Here is a 19,347-nt window from a genome sequence, read left to right as displayed (position 1 = left end):
TTAAGTAGAATATTTTCAAACTTATTTTTAAAGAAATATTTAAGAAAATTAAAATAGCATTAGAAGACTGAGCCAAAGCAGCTCAGTGAACAGTAGAGAAAGGAAGTACTGGTAATTCAGTTGGAACAATTTTCTCTAAACCCAGTCCTGTTCCTTTAATGATCAGCATTTTGTGGATGATTTTAAAAAATGAATTTGTCTTAGCACCGAAACTCAGTTTTACTTATGTTGTTTTATATACAGGAGCTGATTTTATCTCAGTACTTGTATAAGAATTTACTTGTTGCTATAAACCCCTTCTATTTTGATAAAGTCTTTTTTTCCCTCCCCAACTGTTTTACATTGTTAATCTACCAGTTGAGCTGCATAATTTTAAAAGATAGATTTTTCTCCTTTTTTTTTATTTGTTAAAATAAAAAGAAAATGGAAGACATATGAATGAGCAGAGTATGTTTATGCTACAATGTCAATGATACAAACTGTTTTTTCAGTTGTTGCTGAACTGGAATTTTTAACATGTATGGCTGTTGGTATGGTACTTCTCTGACAAATACCAAAATTGAAAGAGCCTGTATATGGTAGTAGACATATAGTACTCTGAAATTACTTGATACAAGTGTGATTTTTTTTCCTGGCAGTATCATGAGGTTTCAAGAAACTCTAAAATAACAGAGCAAGTATGTTCATCAGACTACTTTATGAGCTCAACCACTGGTTGATTACGTAAGGACATTGTAGAGAAGCACTTTGAGGATAAAATCTAAAAATACAAGTCGAAGACCTTTATGGAGTTTAAAAAAAACCCCACTAAAATTGATTGGACTGCAATGTGCTCGAAGTGGGTGAGAAAGAAAAAGCTGTTACATTACTCTTGCTCTGTTGAGAAAGATTTCTTAATTATTTCACGTTAGAAATAGAACTATCAATTCTAAACTGTGTTCAACTTCATATTTAGTTAAGAAAACACAGTTACTTGTAGTTTTAAAGCATGTATCACTGAATTAGAGAATGGCAGAGCTTGGAAAGGGACCTCTAGAGATCACCTAGTCCAACCCCTCTGCTAAAGCAGGTTCACCTCAATCAGGTTGCATTTTGAGTCTTTCCAAATCAACATGGCAAATATCTGACAGTGAAGATCTTATTCTGAGCTATTAAAGTGAAAGGAAGTATTTTGCAGGTATTTTATAATAAATAATATAATTATACAAATATATACATATATATATGCAAATATTTTGCTTTTATGCTCGTGGCAGTGGATACAGAGTATTGTAACTGAAGGAACTGTAAGTCATTCATTGTTTAGTCTGTCCAGTGTTGCTTTGAGAAACTAAATTTGCTAGTAAAAAGTCGATCGAATTTCCTCAGTTGAACAGTTAACTTCAAGGATGATGGGAATTGCTTTTGTGAAGTATTGGTGCACAATATGTTCTTTTGGAAAAATAACTCATGGAAATTACTTCTGACAGTCTGTTTTATGTTTAATTAAAAAGTAGTTTTGTTCCTATTACAAAGCCATTTGTCTAGTTGGTTAAAATATCCCAGTCGTTCCTTGTCTTATCAGTTGTGAAGTATGCAGAGTTAAGGCTATACTCTGAAATATAAACTTGAAATGTAATAACAAGGTTAATGAACTTTCACTGAATGTCTTTATTAGAATGGTTATGTGAATATTTTTGAGGTTTTGATGTTCTAAAATAACTGAGGAGGAATGTGCATCAAACAAATTTGATTTTCAAATAGATTTATTCTACGCTTGCTTCTGTTACTGTTTATTAGTAGCAGTATAGTCTTCAGCAGTAGGGTCACTTGATGAAATTGATAGCTGGTATAATTATTTGCATAGTAAAAATATTTCACAGTATTCTTGCCTGAGGTTTATGCACCATGAAACTGTAATTTTCTGGCTCCATTTCAGGAGTGTGTTTCTGTTAGCAATGAAAGAACTGAAGTTCACATTCAGAGTAATGGAAAACAAAAAATCACGTGTATTCCAAGTAGTTGCTGGGGAATAGTTTTGTGCATGTGCACACTATGCTCCTGTGCATCTCTGTGCTTACTGCGTTATGACTTTACTGTTATTGATTAGAGACAGAACTATGTGTCTGTAAACTTAGAGTATTTCATGCAACAAACAGTAGCTCTATCAGGTCAGATGGATCCAAATGGTCAAATGGAATTATTAGCTCTCTGATTCTGCAAACTAGTTAAACTAATTTGGTACTACACAATGATAATAAATGTTGTATGACACACTGGAGCAGAGAAGGTCGTTGCCTTTAAATGAAAAATGTATAGTAGTTAGCATTTGTGATAGGATGTGTTTATTTTTGGCAGAAAAACCATGAGGGCATATGAAAGAGAGCAGCTTATGCCAGGTTCTTCCTGTGATCATCTCAGCCCTGATGAGTTTTTATCTCTCTGCCTGAGTATGAGAAATTGAATAGTTTGGCAAACTCTGAAGACTTCAAAAGCCCATATCCGTCTAAAATATTTTTTTTATTTTTAGCTAGAATGAGAGAGCTTTTTGAAATGTCTCTGTTACTCATTTAAGAATTGTTTTAGCATATTTTTGAGTTGTGAAATATTTTTAAGTTGTCAGATGTTCTGTCTAGGGTCTTCCACCGAACAAAAAACACATGGGCATTAATTTAAAGGTAGGAATTTGGGCATGTCTTCAGACTTGCAGCTTGAAGCACTCAGGTAGCCTCATAGCAAAGGAGATCCAGACCTGTCAGCGAAGCCTGGGTTTCCTCCTGCGTGTAATATAGATGAATGACAAAAGAAACTGTATGGGAGTGTGGGATGAGATGCATGTTTCTCCTTCTGATTTTTTTTTATAATACCTGCAATCGATCCTGATCAAATTAGGGAGTGCTAACAAACTTATGTGTTAGTACTGGGAAAGGAGTAGGGGCAAGTGGCAATAATGTGTAAAGCCATTATTGTCTAACTTTGCAGGCAAAAGCAGTGAGTGGAGGCATCAACTCCCAGCATGAAGTCTGACAGCTGCAAGAGCTCATTCCTTACCCTTCAGCTGAGACTACCTTTGCTTTACTTAAGACAACAACAGCACATAATGAAATCCCACGATTTTAATGAAATTTCATGATTGAAGCCCTGGGTTCAGGCCTGGCAAAATCTGCAGTATAACTATAATCTTAAATATATATTTAATCCCTTTGTGTGTCTGATGTTAAGGGAAAAGGCAGGAGAGAAATAAGAAAATACCAGCATCTATTTTTTAGCCCATTGCTATTTCAGTCATGTTGGTTTTGTACGATTATCTACAGTGCAACAAAGCCTGTACAAATGACCCTTATTTACTTGCTTTTGTGATCTGTAAAAAGATCTTAAAACTGCTAAACAATCTGATGTTTTCATTATGTTTCCCATAATACTGTATATGACAAGACTTAGTGCTTGTTTCCCACCCTTTCCCCCAGCTGCTTTAGTGTATAGGGAGGAAAATATATGTAAGGGTGTCTGATTCTTAAATTTAAGTTTTTGCTGTAGTCCTGGAGGTTGTGGTGTCTCTCTGTCCATTGTATCAGCATTACATATCACTTGGAAAACAGAGTTTGTCCATGGGCAAAACCACCACTGAAGTCTGCCTTCCTACAGGTTTGTGTTGTGTCCTTCTGCCACTGAACCCCCCCTCTTCCTTCTCCCCCTGCCTACGACCACTGCATGCAGTCTCCTAACAGGGGCTTCTAGCTCCTGGCTGTGCTGGGGCTGCTGGCTGGACAGCAGCCTGCCTACTCCTGGGCTGAGTACTGGGAGCAATCAGTCCCTACATCAATGCTTACTGCCTGGCTTGATACTCTAGTTTGGGAGGAGAGGGTGGTAGTGGACAGGGATGTCTCTCTTCTATTCAGTAAACTAGATTAAGTAATTCTTTTCTCCATCATGGTGTGTTTGGCCAGCTGTTCAAAATTCATTGGGTAGGATGTACAGACTGAGTGCATAACTTCATCAGCTCCTGTTTCCTGTAGTAACTGAGCTAATACCAGAAGAAGGGCAGAAAAGTATTGTTAAAAAAGGAAAATTGGTACTTTAAAGGACTTACTACTATTCTCAATGATCTAATGTAGAAAGACTGAACTAAGGTTTTGTGTTGGTAGTATCTCTGCATGACTTTTAGCGTCACCAAGCATTTGCTTTGACAGGAGCTTAAAGGAGGTATAAATGAGGAAACATAAATTAACAGGCACCAAAAGAATTAGAAAGTCTTGATACAAGTTTTGCTAGTGTCCTTTTGAAACATTTTAGTGTGATACTTTGTAAGTTAATGAATTTCAGTTTATGCAAACAGAGACTATTTACTTGGAACATAGGAAGTTAGGCAGTTTGTAAATACAAATACCTTTTTGAGTTGAGAAGTCTGTGAATTGTGACGTGTTTTAAGCACGTCAAGCAGAGCATACTTGTGATGAAATGCAAAGGTGTATTTCAGTGATATGACAACATTCTCTTTTCATGGTATACTTTATTTTTTCCACCTTTTTCGTTTGGCTAATCTGTCTCTTCTGTTTCATTCTTGAAAGTAAAAAATTTGCAGTTTTGGTTCTCCAGGAGAGTTTAAGGTAGATGAGATGTTCCAGTCCCCTGATCATCTTGGTGACCAGACTTGCGTAATAAAATAGGTGGAAACTGTAGAAATACAGCATATGATGACAACATGAGGCATTATTGAAATACCTGTTTTGTAATTTTTATAATAAATTTCCTAAATTCATAAGCTGTGAGAAATGCAGAATTTATCTCATCCATTGTAATTATTAATAAAGAAGGGGCATAGATGTTGGGATGCAGCAGTGATTTTAAAAAAATTGGACAACTTGGAATTGCCAGACTGAAGTTGAACCGTAAGTAAGATTCAAGTAGTTATTCCTTGTGAATAAAATCTGAAATTGTAACAATAACACTCACTCTTTAGTATTTATGATATGCAAAAATCAGTCCATTTGGGAGTTTTGAGATTATAATCTAATTTTCTTGTTTATTTAAATGAATTATTTAGTGGGGGTGGTGCATAGCTGCTCCTTTTACTCCTTTCACACCTTATCTCAGAGAACTGTTCAGCTGCAGTCTGTCAAAGGATGAGATTCTTATGGTAGTGTTAATTTTGAGATCATTGGAAGTAAAAATCCGTTTAAATTAAAAGGTGAAGAAAGATCAGATTGATGTTCTGATATTTATCATTTGGCAGATCGAGTGCATCACAGTTACTCTGAAGTAGCCACTTCCTATACGTCACCAAGACAAATGATTCCCAACAGATTATCTTTGAGCAAATGACATAACATACTTTCTCTCGTGCTGAAGTACTTGTACAGTTGTTCAGTAAGCATGAGAAAGCTCAAGGTGTAGGATAGAGTCTGTTGATCTCTTTGTGACTGTAATGGTCAGATATTGTACCTGAAAGTTCCCTTCCCCTGAGAGATGAGTGACAGATTTCCCAGGTCTTGAACTGTGGAAAACCAGTGGTGCTTCTCACACTCTGCCCTCAATGGATGCCAAATGGAGGTGCCATTCACTGGAGATAATAAAGACACTAAGAATTTGGTAATGCTTCTGCTGTCATCTCTAATATGAAGCTTTGGAAGTGGCCAGGGCAGATTCAGCTTGACAGATGGGTGTGAAATTGCATTTTTGCCTTGAACATCAACTCTTGCAGTCACTTAGCTGACACGGAGTTTAGAGTTTTATTTCTTTATTTGTACACATACATACATATCTAGGTATATGTGTCTATAATGCATAAACACAGAAAATCTGTATTTCTGGTCCTAAGAGTTAATTGTCAGGTGCTGAAGGTGCAGTCTCCTATCTGTTCCAAGAATTTTCTGCCTGAATTTGCCCAGACAGAGGAGGAAAATCATCCCATACTAAAGCTTGACAGCTGGGACTAAGCAGCACGATTCCCTTGCAAACTGACCAGAGCTGTGGTTAACAAAAGCTCATTTGTGGAGATTTTACTTTCTGTTTTTAAATAAAATCTGACAACTAATGAACAAAGGTGGCAACCCTCCAGAAAGATGATTGCCAAGTTTCTGTAGCATGGCCTGGCATCTTGGTGAGATGTCTTAAAAAATCTGTCTCGAATGGTTCTGTCCCCAGTCTCTTGAAGGTGATGTTGAAGTACTGTGTCCCTCTGTGGACATTTGCGTGCATCATTGGTACCATACTCTGTGCTTTGGCTTTGTCTGAACGTTTCTCAGGGAATGATTTCTTACTGTGTTTCTCTAATTTTCTTCTGGAGGGGATGTCCAAACTCTGTGTGCCAATTCCACGTTTTTTGACAAGAACTCTTTTAGAGGTTCTTCCATTAGAACTGAGAGTGTCTTGCAAGTATCCCAACAATTATATGAAGGTCAGAGAAAGAATTTGCTTGGAGGAGAGGAGGGGGAGGTGTGCCTTTGATGGCAGAAGTCTGGAGTGGGATGCCCACAAGACTTCAGCCATGGTTAGAATCATAGAATCGTTACAGTTGGAGAAGATCTTTAAGATCATCAAGTAACCTCACACTGCCACAACCATCAGGAAATTAACTCATATCTCTCAGCACCTCATCTATACATCTTTTGAATATCTCTAGGGATAACAACTCCACCACTTCCCTGGGCAGCCCTTTCCAATGCTTAATAAACCTCTCGGCGAAAAAGTTCTTCCTAATGTCTAATCTAAACCTCCCTTGACACAACTTGGGCCCATTTCCTCCCATCCTGTTTTTCATTAGTAGAGACAAGAGATTGACCCCCACATCACTACAGCTCCCCTTCAGGAAGTTATAGAGTGATCGTGTCTCCTCAGCCTCCTCTCCAGGCTAAACATCCACAGCTCTGTCAGCTACTCCTCATAAGATTTGTTCTCCAGAGCCTTCACCAGCTTTGTTGCCCACCTCAGCGTCCTTGTTGTGAGGGGCCCAGAACAGGATACAATATTGAAGGTGCAGCCTCACCAGTGCTGAGTACAGATGGTCAATCACTTCATTGGCCCTGCTGGTCACACTATTTCTGATACAAGCCAGGATGCTGTTGGCCTTCTTGGCCATCTGGGCACACTGCTGGTTCTTGTTCAGCCAGCTGTTGATTAACACCCCCAGGTCCTTTTCTGCCAGACAGCTTTCCAGCCACTCTGCACCAAGCATGATCCCCTCATGACTGGCCTTGGCCCATTGCTCCAGCCTATCCAGGTCCCTCTGAAGAGCCTTCCTGCCTTCAAGCAGATCTACGCATCCACCCATCTTGATGTCATCAGCAAATTTACTGAGGGTGCACTCAATCGCCTCATCCAGGTCATTGATAAAGATGTTAAACAGAACAGGCCCCAGCACTGAGCCCTGAGGAACATCACTGGTGACTGGCCACCAACTGGACTTTCCATTCACTATGACTCTCTGGGCCCAGCCATCCAGCCAGTTTTCCACCCATCTCAGAGTAGGTCTATCCAAGCCATGGACAGTCAGTTTCTCCAGGAGGATGCTGTGAAAGACTGTGCAAAGGCCTTACTAAAGTTAGGTTGGTGTAGGTAGGTGAGGTAGAGCAGATCGAAAGGAGTGATCCCTAGCTCTGACTGTCTTCACAGCTGTGCTGTGAAGAAAGGAGGTAAGGTGTGCAGGAAGAATAAAGAAACTTTCCCGCTGCTCTCTGTTGAGATCTATTTGTGTGTCTTAATCTCAGTTACCATTTTGTCTTTTCCATAGACTGTAGGGGATGGCTGATAATTGGGGGCTATAGCTTGTTTAAATATCAGTGTATACTGTTTGTGGAGACCCACATGGCTGCATGGTTTGTTTTTGCAGTTACTGAAGCTGCTTTTAATGTCCAGGATATGAAAGGGACTACTGTAAGATAGATGAATCCTAAAATAAGAATGACATAAATTTACCTTGGGTTCCTCCCTTCTGCCTACAGCCTGGAGTTCTGCGTGTTTTACTTATTTCACTTCCTCAGACAACTAAACTTGTGATAGTTTGTTCAGCTGACTTACTAGGCTATTAAGCCTAGCTACAGAGCATCACATTGGAGCATCAATTCCTCCTATGCCCAGTGACTGCTGGATTTTTTTTTAATAGTACTTTCTTTGTCTGATTAAAATTCTTCTTGTAATTATTGTTCCTTAAGAATCAGTTACTCTCTTACTAGGATAAAGTTTTCAAAGTATTTTCATAAACATTACTATTTCAGATAGATGGAGAGAACAAGGGAGTGATATAAAGTCATACTGAGGCATGTTCATTTCAGTGAACAAAAATAAGCAAAGGAAAAAAACCCTGAGTAAACCACTAATTAGCCAGTAAGGTTTTGAGAAGAAACTTGTCATATAATGCATTATCTTTTTCCTCTCCTGTTGCAGATCCATATGTTACTATATGAACTTTTTATGAACTAACGCTGCCCTTTCTTTTGTTTTCCATTAAGTACTTTGACTTAAATCACAGTTGTTAAAGTCTGAGACTTTGCAGAGTGAATGTTTTCTCTTCACATAGCAGTTGCAGCATGAAAGGTCTCTGGTTTACTTCACAGCAAGAGTAGTTTGTTGTACAGGAGATGTGTATTGCACTACTGGAAAGACATAACTTCTTGTCCTTGGCTTGAGAAACAAGAAAATTTATCTTAAACTTGTCTTTTCATAGGAAAAGTTTTAATTCTTGTGAAATGGCATTTTCTGTTTCTGATCTGGAAAAATTATCCCAATCAGGGAAGTAGTAAAACTGTTATAATAACCTGTTAGCTAATGGATTGTTTTTCATACTGAATTTGTCTAATGTTTACTTCAGTTGCTGAGAACTGTGGAAGTGTTTTTTAAAAGGATGTACAGTGGTGGTCACTTGACCTTGAGCAGAGTATATTACTTGCCTTTATGTAACTGGGGTGGTTTTTTGTTTGTTTTGGTTTTTCCCTTATTTTTTTCTTTTTGAATATTTTTCTCTAGGACACAACAATGAGAAAAGTGGCAGTGGGGGGTGTTCCACTGGGGATGTACAGCTTTGGAAATCTGTTTTAATAGTGCAAGATTGATTGAGATGACCAGAAGAGATGCAAAAACCATTTTTATGCAACTTCAGGAATTTGTACAATAAAAGAGAATACTTTGTTTTTAAACCTTACATGTAACTGGATTTAATACCTGGAATATTCTTTTGATATTAAATTTATATATGTTAGCTCCATAAGCATTTATCCTACAATGCCCTAAACCTTTAGTTCAAATACCTCTCTGCTGTTTTATGGTTTCCATTCAGGAAAACATAAGGCAAAACTGAATTTAGTTTTGTAAAAGTATTAACTCAAATTTACTGTACCATTTTAAGTAGATGTGAGAGATTTATTTTTGCTCAATAATTGCTTAGACTGCTACTGAAGATTTGGATCAGATAAAATAGAGCTCTTAGCATAAGCTCAAAAGGACAAAGAAACTGTTGCAGGAAGAATCGAGTGAAGTTGTTGAATGAAGGGTAGTATTGAAGGACTTGCAGGTGTATCCTGGGAGGGATGGCAACAGAATCTGGTCCTATGTCCAAAGAACTACCCAGTGTTCTGGTATGGTTCTTATATTGCAAAGTACAGCGAAGGTATCTTTCTCCAGCTCACATGGCTTTCACGTTGCCAGCTGTCAGTGTAATATGTCCTATGTGGGAGGAAAAATGTGAAAAGAACAGTTTTGAACCTGGATTAGGAAACAATGGGAGTTTGTGTGTTCATTTGTAATGGTGATAAAACGTGGAGAGAAGTTTTATGGGAGTATATGCACTGGCACATGCCATCATTTAGGTTTTTTGCTGTTGTAAGTGCCCCATTTATGCATTTTATCGCATCTTAGTCTTTTATGCCTCATGATAAACTGTAAAGTATTAGGAATTAATAATTTTCTGGGTAGAGGTGTACTCTGAAGGGTCTCTTGTTGAAAGCCTTCTTTCTTTGTCTGGTTATGCAGCTTAACAGTGTAGTTCTCAGAGGACTGGCTAGCTTTTTGGGGATCTGGATCATTCTGTTTATTGTGTAGTCTCCTTTAGTTAGCACTGAGATACAGAACTGCTTCTAACATTCACTCTTCTCTCCAAGCTGTAAAAAAACCAAAACAAAACCAAAATGTCTGTTCATCAAACATAATGAAATAACAAAAATTCTTAGTATTGTAAAACTTCATCATTAAAAAAAATAGTTTCTGCAGCGTACACAGATATGGTGGTAAATTGTGTCTGGTGCATTGAACTTGGTGAGAGGGTTTAACAGCAGTTCTGCTTTCTTTGCTGTGGGGTAAATGGACAAATTAATTGGTGTTGGTGTTCTATTGTTGAGGAGAGAGATAACATGAAACTAATGAAAACCACACAAAAGCTCTGATAATATCAATGAGCCATAATGTAACCTGTTATAGAGAAAGGTAAATGGATACATTATCTTCAGGGTATGTATTAAATTGCATATGAAGAGGAGACACCAAAGGGCTTAAAACCAGAACATTGTGCTGTGTCATGCCACACTCCTATTTGCAATATCATAGATAGTGTATTGTTTTAGACTGACACCATGGAGTGTGATATTCCATCCTGAATATGCTGTCCAGTTAAAATTGTTGGCCTATAGGTGCTTGGTCTGAAAGTAGGGTAGCAGGGCTGGTTCAAAAGAGAGGCATGGAAGTCCTGCCTGTGAGCTGGGGGCAAGTACTAGTGGTTTGCTGTTGGGAAATATCATGCTGTACTGTGAAAGCAGTAGTCAGGATTAGATCCAACAACTCACTTAAGCAAGAACTGGCCTTTTTTTCAAATATAGAATTTACATTCAGATAATTTCTCCTAAAGGTAAGTTTAGATGCAGGCTTTAACCCTGAACAAACCCCAAAGCATCATGCTTGCTATACTCTATAGTCCTTTTTTCTGTAGCATGTTGTGGTGAAGTACCAAGAGGTGCCTTTGCCTGACATCTATGTGCGTTAATTAGAATGGCCTGAAGTTTTGAGGTAATTATCTTTATGCAGCTCTATTTATCTGCAAGTCATGTGAGAATGATACTTGGAATTTAGCTGTTTTATTAGTTAGATTCTGAACTAGTATTTGTGGGATTGACTCTAATGGCTTCTGTCTCTTACTAGAACTTAAAAACTCAGGTGCCTCTGCATGGACCTACTCATTTGAACTGGGGTGTAGGGAAAAAGAAGAATTTATTTGTTTTCCTGGTCATAATTTGGCTGGTTTTAGGGATAGAAATTTCATTTTATTTCTTGGTCCTTTTCAGCTTGTACCTCCTTTTAAACCTCAAGTGACATCTGAGACAGACACCAGGTATTTTGATGAGGAATTTACAGCTCAGACTATTACAATAACGCCGCCTGAAAAATGTAAGTCAGAAATTATGCATAATCAGTTTATAATAAAGCACTGTATATGGGGATTTTTTTTCTGTTTGAAAGAAAAAGCTATTCTCAGTGTTACTAATAAAAATCTTCATCTGGAATTGTGTAAGAGTAACTCTCAGTGTCAGAATTCTTTTAAAGAAGGAATAATCACAAAGCTTAGAATATTAGATCACTCTGGGTTGGGTTTTGAGGGCATTTTTGTTGTGTTTTTTTTATTGTTCTTGTTGGTTTGGTTTTGGTTTTTGTTCTTTTCAAATAAGAGAAAGTATGAGATTGAAACTATTTCTGATTGGTAGTCAAAGTCTCAGTTCAGCAAAGTACTTGGGGAACTTTAAGTACTTTAAGCGTGTGGACACTGCCAGTATGTTATCTATGTTTAGTGAGTTGGGTGTATTTTAAATTGCTTTGAAGACCAAAGGGGAAAAAAAAACAACCAAAAAGAGCTGCCAGAGACAGATGGATTTCTCTTGTGCAGATATCAATTACTTTAAAATCAGATTTCCTATCAAGTCCTGTGCTTCAGCAGAGCTCTTAAAGAAGTTATTAATATAGATGTAACCACTGCACTGAGCCTTGCACAGAATTTCTTTGTTGGAATGAATGTAATTTCACCACAGTTTGTATTTTTGTCATCTTCTGCCACACACAAAAGAATCATGATCTGATTGGCCAAGCTAGGGCTTAACAGAGTTTTTTCACTGAGCCAGAACATTTAAAATCTTGCTGCTGAATTCTTGAATAAATTTCCTTTCCAAGTGGGATTTTTATTTTTTATTTTTAAATAGAAAGATGGGGGAAGGAGGATGACAAAGGGAGATGATAAAAGCTGCAGTTAAAGTTTATAAACCTTTCATAGAGCTAGCTCATTTTTTTGTGTGTTTTAGGATTCCTAGGTTTAGCTGTAGTTTTCTGGTGGTAAAAAGATCTGGAGTATATTCTAGATTTTGTATTTTTAGTGTTTGAACATAGTCATTTAAGTGATTTTAAGTTTTCCTACTGTGAAAAAAATAACCCTTTCTTCTCCCATCTATATAAGAATTTGTCTATATTTGTAACTTGATTTTGCTAAAATCCAGCTTAACTTGGAGTCTGTTGATTCAATATCATAAATCTCTTGAAGTCCATATATGCAATGAGAATGACTATTTACCCATCAAAGGCTGAAGCAATACAAAACATGTGTATGTTGCCAAGACTTCAGCTTTAAATTCATTGAATTCAGAGCAGGTGATCAGTATCAGTGCAGACAAATGACCTACCTACTTCAAGTACCTTTCTTGGCCTCTGGTAATGGTTTGGCTGCTGCAGCATGAAACTTAGCAAGGGCAGCAGCCCCAGCTCGATCCTAAGAACATAAAACCGGGAGATGCTGAGCAGCAGTAGTGCAGTGGTTGGCTGCAGCGTTGCTGAGGTGGGAAGCTCTCCTGGGGGGGCTGCGGTAAGGAGCAGCGCTGGCAGCACAGTGGTGCATTTGCTCTTGTGCCAGGTAGAGCTGGTAGAAAACTGCTGCCATTTTTAGCAAGCTGCTTTCATTCAAAGACCACTTGGGGTTTTCCCTTTTCTGGGTAAATTACTTAAAATTACTTAAATGACTTAAAAGTTGGGTTTTTTTATTAATTATCTGTAATATGTTACCACATCTGCCTGGTGTGGTTATGTAAAAAGGGGTTAAAATGTGTTGTAGGGATGGATAGTTTGTAACTGTGTAACAGAAAGTTACTGCTGAATTAAGGATCTTTTGTAGCTATATAAATAATTTTCCTAACATTTAGGCCAGCTTTTTAGGTATCAGAGTTTTACAGATCAGCTAAGTGAATATTGAAACTACATGTTGTATCTACATTCATCAGACTGACAATGAAACAAACAGGCTCTGGACATTAGCCTTATTTAAACTGACAGTGTAAAAGGAACATTGTATTTGAAGTTACAGGACTGAGAGGCACTGTTGAAGTCTAGCAGCCTACTCATAGCAATTGCCCCAATCTGCATTAACTCTAGTTTTTATATATAGAATACCTGAATATACAAAAGATAGATAATTCTGAAAGTTTGCATATAAATACATCATTAGAATAACAGTTTCAGTAGGAGTCTTTAAGGATAAGCACTGTTAATAAACATCCATGTGAGAATGTAGATCCAAATTCTCAGGGTTAGACAACATCTGGTGCCTGCTTTCCATTGGCACTGCAGGAATTATGTAAATAAAAATATTTATGAATTTGGCTTAGTTTGTGTTTTCTCTGATCCCACTAAGTACTGTAAAAATAATTAGTTTACTAAAAAAAAAAAAAAAAAGGTAAGAATTGAAACACATAGAACCTGCATGAATTGTTCATTTTGTAGCTGTTTTTATCTTTTAGCTCGCTTCAGAATGGTGGAGTATCTAAATATATCCACAATAAGATTGTAACTTCCTCAACTCAGCTTAAGGAACAATGGAAACTGTCTGTGCTACCAGAAGCTAGGTGTTCTGGCACGTTTCGATTAGCTTAGAACGGGTAGTAATGATTGAAGTTCTCAGATGATGCTCATAATAAAACAAAGCAACCATCCCGCCCTGCAATGGATGGTGGCTTATTGCAAGGATATCCAAGCACTGTTCTACTGTACTGTGCACAGGCTTATGTGGCAGAAAGTTTACTTCAACTTGAGCCTCTAACTGCATCACTGAACCCTGAAAAGATGTACTGCTTGTCAGGTGAATAGCAAAATGTTGTTGCAAGTATAATGACATGTTGAACTTCTCCCTTAATGCAGATGACGAGGATGGTATGGACTGCATGGACAATGAGAGGCGGCCGCATTTCCCCCAGTTTTCCTACTCTGCAAGTGGACGAGAATAACTTTTTTTGTTCTGCTGCTTCACTGTCATCTTAGGTTTCTCACTGAAAATGATTCCTGAACATCACCACCAGTACTAGATACTATTTAAAATAGCAGGGGCACTTTCAGAGATCATTCCAAATTGAACAAGTTTCTCTCTCAAACCCATTTTGGTTCTGCATGAAGTATGAGATTTTTCTCTAGTACGCTCCCCTGCTGTTGCTGCTGCCCACAGTCTCAGTATAATAGCAATGTCAAGAGGTTACTAACAGTTCCTTTGAAGGTAGACGACTTGACTTCAGCATTGTACACTCTGTGCACAAGTCGTCATCTATTTTTCCTCACCGTGGAGGCTAAACAAAAAAATACCTGTGTTGATCCAGCTTATCTTCTTCCAGAAGATGAATCGAAATTGTAGTTAGTCTAAAAAGACTAGTCTATAACATTTTCTTGCATCTGTTTGTGCTGGTTAGAACAAAGAAACATGGGGGTGGTGATGTACATATGCAAGGTTTGTGTTAGGCATATCATTACTTGAAGCAGGTCTCTGTCATTAACATCTGACTGGAATTTGTTTGGGAAATGTTTGAGAGAAGGACTTAAACTGTTGATATATATAAATATATATATATATATAATTTTTTAATTACTATTGGATACTACAGAAGAAGCAGAAAGGCTGGGCTCACCCAGCCTGCCACTTAGAACTTCCAGGTTCATGTGCAATCACGGAGAATCGAACATTATACATGCAAGAAATGAAGGCATAAAAGCAGCAGTTGAAGTTGTTTAAGGGGTCTTATAATTTGCACCAGACAACATCTTTTCTCATGCTTTTATTTTTCTATCATGATATTCATCACCTCTGATGGCTCAAGAATGTAGACAGGCATAACGGTATTGCTTTTCACAAAAATGTGTGCACCAAGGTAAACAGATGTTTGCCTGACTCGTTTGTATTCAGTTTGTGAATTAGCTTTCTCTCCAGGTGTTTAACTCTGAATATTCTCCCTTTTCTTTTTTCTTCTTTGGTTATACTGCGGTAGTATTTATTTTTAGAGATAAGGATTGTATGTGTGATGTTTGCAAATGCTGCTACATCTTAGATAGAACAGGCTTATGGCAATTAATTTTGTAATATATGGAAGGACTGTACAAGCTGAAGGGAACAATGCACTTTTCTCCCATGTGGAAATTTTAACAAGGCTCTGAAATTGTATATACTCCTTAGAATTGGATTTTTGTGAGTGAAATACTGTCTTTTAATTGTTTGGCAATGGAGGTGAGGAATTCCAGCTTCATGTGCCAAAGGGTTAAAAAAAAACAGAGGAAAAAGCTATGTCTTGTGCTCCATTGAGGATAAATGTAATGTAAGAGCCTGACAGCACAAAAGAAAATTTCTGTTCTATATGAAGGAATTGCATTTGAACAATGAGACCACAGTGATTACAAGAAAAGCACTTTATTTTAATAATTAAAATAGTAAATTTCTGGGATCAGCCATTAAGGTTTGCCCTCAACCAAAAGAGTTCCAAAACCCAACATGTTACGTGTAACTGCGGTACCCAAGTGAACATCACAAGAAAACCCTCCACTGACAGGGAGGGAAAAGTCTTTCCATTTCCCAAGAGCTGGATCTGACAGAACATGTGCATAAACCTTAGCTTTGATCTTCAGCAATGATAATCTTGATAATAACCCCTTTGGTGCTAGGAGCCGGGCCACCGTGTGGCATGGCGGCGGTGAGTGCATGGCTTGGCCGGCAGCGCCTGGGACCCGGCTCCATGGGATTATCATTGGCAGTACCTCTGCCGCTGGGCCTCGTGAGCTCCCACTGGGGCTGTGACGCCGCAGAGTGTTACTGGTTGCGTTGTGCGAGTGAGTAGATGAGCCTGAAAGGAGAGATGTTGCTACGCAGATGCCTTAGCCTCTTGCTGTGGACAGGCGAGTGCCCTGGCATGAAGCCTGCTGCTGGCAGTGCACGTGCTGGGACGGTCACGGGGTGGATGGGCATTTTAGCAAGGCAGCTACAGATGCAGACTACTTTAGACAATTTTTCATGTTTTGTGTTCTATCTTTAGTAACAGGTGGATAATCAGTCAGAAATATATCAGGATGCATATTCTGACTACGTAGGATCTTGTTCTGTCACCTTGTAACACTAAACACGTGTAGAGATCATCTCTCTACAGAGAGGAGCATGGCAAATGCATTGCAGGTCTGTTCTGCACCAGTAGTGCAGAGGTGTCTGCACTGGCAGCTAGTGAGTGACTGAAATAGCTGAGTACTTAATAGACTGGGCATTAATTATTCTCTGCAAAGGCCTTGTACTTACAGACTAAAACTATGGTGATTCAAAATCTGTGTTGCATATGCCTGTGGTTTTTTTCCCCCCTATGTTTTCAGCTTGTGATAGCAATAAGTTCCTTGCCCCTGGGCACCTATAGGTGGTGAGCAGCAGGGGCTGTGCCTCCGGGCGGCCATTTCTTGGGCACAGACAGGCCCCGGGGGCCGCTCGCCATCACGTAGCTCCTTAGAATGCGCTCTGCAGAAAATATCTGTCAGTGAACTAGTTGGAAACCTTTGCAGACTCCACTTTGTGTTGTGCTGCCTGCCTTCCATCATTCATAAAGTCTATGCTACAGAGAGAGTCGGTGGCTGCTTTGTGCTGCCTGGGGTCAGGGGATTCTCTCTCTGAGCAGTGTTCGAAATGGATGAAAGACAAATGGGCAAGTGGTGCTGAGAGAAACTTTTTAAGCTCTTCTTTTGCTATTTGTAGTTGTGGTTGGATCTGGATGAGGTGGTGGCTGGTCACCTTGTTTAGCTTTTTGAGCACAGTACATTTCAGGCTTTGACTCCAGCTTGTACTGACTTCCATGACATATAGTATGCCCTCTTGTACTGCAGCCATCTCCGAGGAAGTAGGTCATTTCTGTTTTGAGTTTTGGCAGTTTTGCACACAGCTTTGCTTTCCACACTAATCCATCTTACAGCACATTCCTGTTGCTTAAAGAACATTTATTCCAGTATTGGTTTATGTTTTTCTTTTCCATCTTTACTTGCGGCTTCTTAAAGCTGACTGTTCTTGCAGGGGCCATGTGCTTCTCCTAGAGTACAAAAGTAAGGTCTTTCCTTACTAACTGCAGGGTCTATATATTACACCTCAATGTACACACTTTGCTGCTACTGTTTGTACTGTCTACAGTAGAATTTCCTTATCTTGCTCCTGGTAGTGCATTACAGGCAAGCATGAAATGTAAAGTATTTATTTAAAGAAAAACCTCTGAATTGGTAATTGAATTACCTCCCTGTAGCTTTAGAGTTTCTGACATTTCCTGACCTTGCTAGTTCTTTCATTAGATCCATGCAAGATCTAGTCATATGGTTAAGGATATTAAGCAGACACGACTATGAACCCAAGAAACCGTATTACTGTTGGTCATACTTAAACTGTTTATTTCCTTAAGTATATGACCCACAAGGATGTGAAATAACTACAAGAAACTGTTTTTGTACACTGTACATCCTTAGTATTTTTACACATATATGATAGGGATGCACATTATTTTCCTTCGTACAGACAGCTTAAATAAAGCACTATGTCAATCTGCTACTTCTGTGTTTTTTAATGCTAATTTGTTCTGGAGGTTTGTAAATATATATATATATATATGTTCAAGCTTGCCACAAAGGACGTATTTTTTTATATCTGCACATTACTATTAAATATCTTAGAGGACAAAATTCCTAAGTTGTTCTGTGTCAGAGAAAGAAAAATTGAAGTGAGAAGGCTATATTGCAGATTACAGAAGATTTCTCAAGTTTTGGGTTAAATATTTACTTCATATTTTAAAGTAATTTTATATAGGTTAGATGTTTCAATCCCGAAATGCACAAAGAATTTACTTAATTTCTTCTTACAAGAAAATGTACATTGTTATTTTTTTATCACTGTGTATATAATAACTTGTGCATGTTTAGTTACAAGTTTTATTTGCTGTGAAGTCCTAGTGATAATTGTAACTCTCTGTGACATATTTCAAATACTGGGTGATCAGTCTCAGCTTGTAAAGTATTAAGTTACAGTATTGTCAAAGAAAAGAAAACCCAACTTTTTGTGACTAAGCAAGATGTATCTGTGCTTTGGGCCCAGGCTGTTTCTGTACAGGTGGTTCACGTTAACTCCGCGAGGTGTATGTCGCTTGTAACAGTAAATCTGGGTTACACTTTTGAAGTAACGATTATGCGGGGCTATGGTCCCGTCGGAACACCCACCGTTTTGGTGATTTGTCATCTAATGGAATTGCCAGCTTCACATCTGATAGGTAACATGTTGGGGTAAGGAGAGGGGGAAAACGGGAAAGTGGGATTCGCAGGGCAGGTCACACTGGGACTCTTTGAAGCCCACTCACTGGCCTGGGGGCTGTTTGGGTCAGTGGTCAGGAGGGCTGAGTGTCCCTAAAGCAGTCGGGCATCTGGGTTTTAGCTCTGTTCTCAGACATAAGCACTACCCTGGAACATAGGTGCTTCAGACAGCTCTCAGGGGTTTTTTCCCTTTTTTTCCTTCTCCCCCACCTCGTAAGAGGAAAAGCAGGAACCAGGCAGCTGTTAGTGCTAGCAGGAGATGGGCTCCTGGGAGGTGGCAGTGGCAGCAGTGTCAGGGGGATGCTCAGCCCAGCTGCCTCCCGCATGGCACAGTCACCTCCGGCTGTAGCCATTGCCTTGGAGCCCCTGCTCTCACACTTGTAAATTTGCTAAAACTCAGCAATTTGTGCCTAACTAGAAGCAGGGCTGGGGGAGGGGGCGGGGGGGGGGGGGTGGTTAAGGTGAGACAGGTAGACCCAGTGCTGTCTACGCTTAATAACCAATTAATTGCTACAATGTAGAGTAGCTGCTGCAGGGAAATTGATTCCTTCTTAGAGTCCCAGCAACACCATGGATTGAGCCTAAGCCTGGGATGAGTATGAAAAACCTTCCAGCTGCATGCACTCACAGCCCAGGATGAAATGCTTACATGCACATGGGTGCTGGCAATGGTGCTGTGCACACAGCCACCAGAAGCCACCTGGTAGGTGAGGCAGGTCCAGAAGGGTTGAGGGTCCAGCTGTGCCTCAGGCTAGGGCATGGCAGTTCCTGGATCACAGTGAAGCCTAA

At 39.0% G+C, this 19,347-nt stretch overlaps 1 protein-coding gene across 5 annotated transcripts in view; it reads left to right on the top strand.

The window, feature by feature from the left end:
- Window positions 1-17,806, top strand: part of AKT3 (AKT serine/threonine kinase 3) — a 160,807-nt gene extending 143,001 nt beyond the window's left edge. For all 5 annotated transcript variants that reach the window (XM_061991071.1, XM_061991067.1, XM_061991068.1 and 2 more), the window contains 2 exons: window positions 11,244-11,346; window positions 14,128-17,806. In XM_061991071.1, the coding sequence (XP_061847055.1) occupies window positions 11,244-11,346; window positions 14,128-14,213 (189 nt within the window). In that variant the 3' untranslated portion in view covers window positions 14,214-17,806. The remainder of the gene's footprint in view (window positions 1-11,243; window positions 11,347-14,127) is intronic.
- Window positions 17,807-19,347: the final 1,541 nt, after the last annotated feature.

This window comes from Colius striatus, chromosome 2, assembly GCF_028858725.1.
Source record: "Colius striatus isolate bColStr4 chromosome 2, bColStr4.1.hap1, whole genome shotgun sequence".
Taxonomy (NCBI): Eukaryota; Metazoa; Chordata; class Aves; order Coliiformes; family Coliidae; genus Colius; species Colius striatus.
Note: the sequence above shows the minus strand (reverse complement) of the source record. Positions and strands in the feature narration are given on the sequence as shown.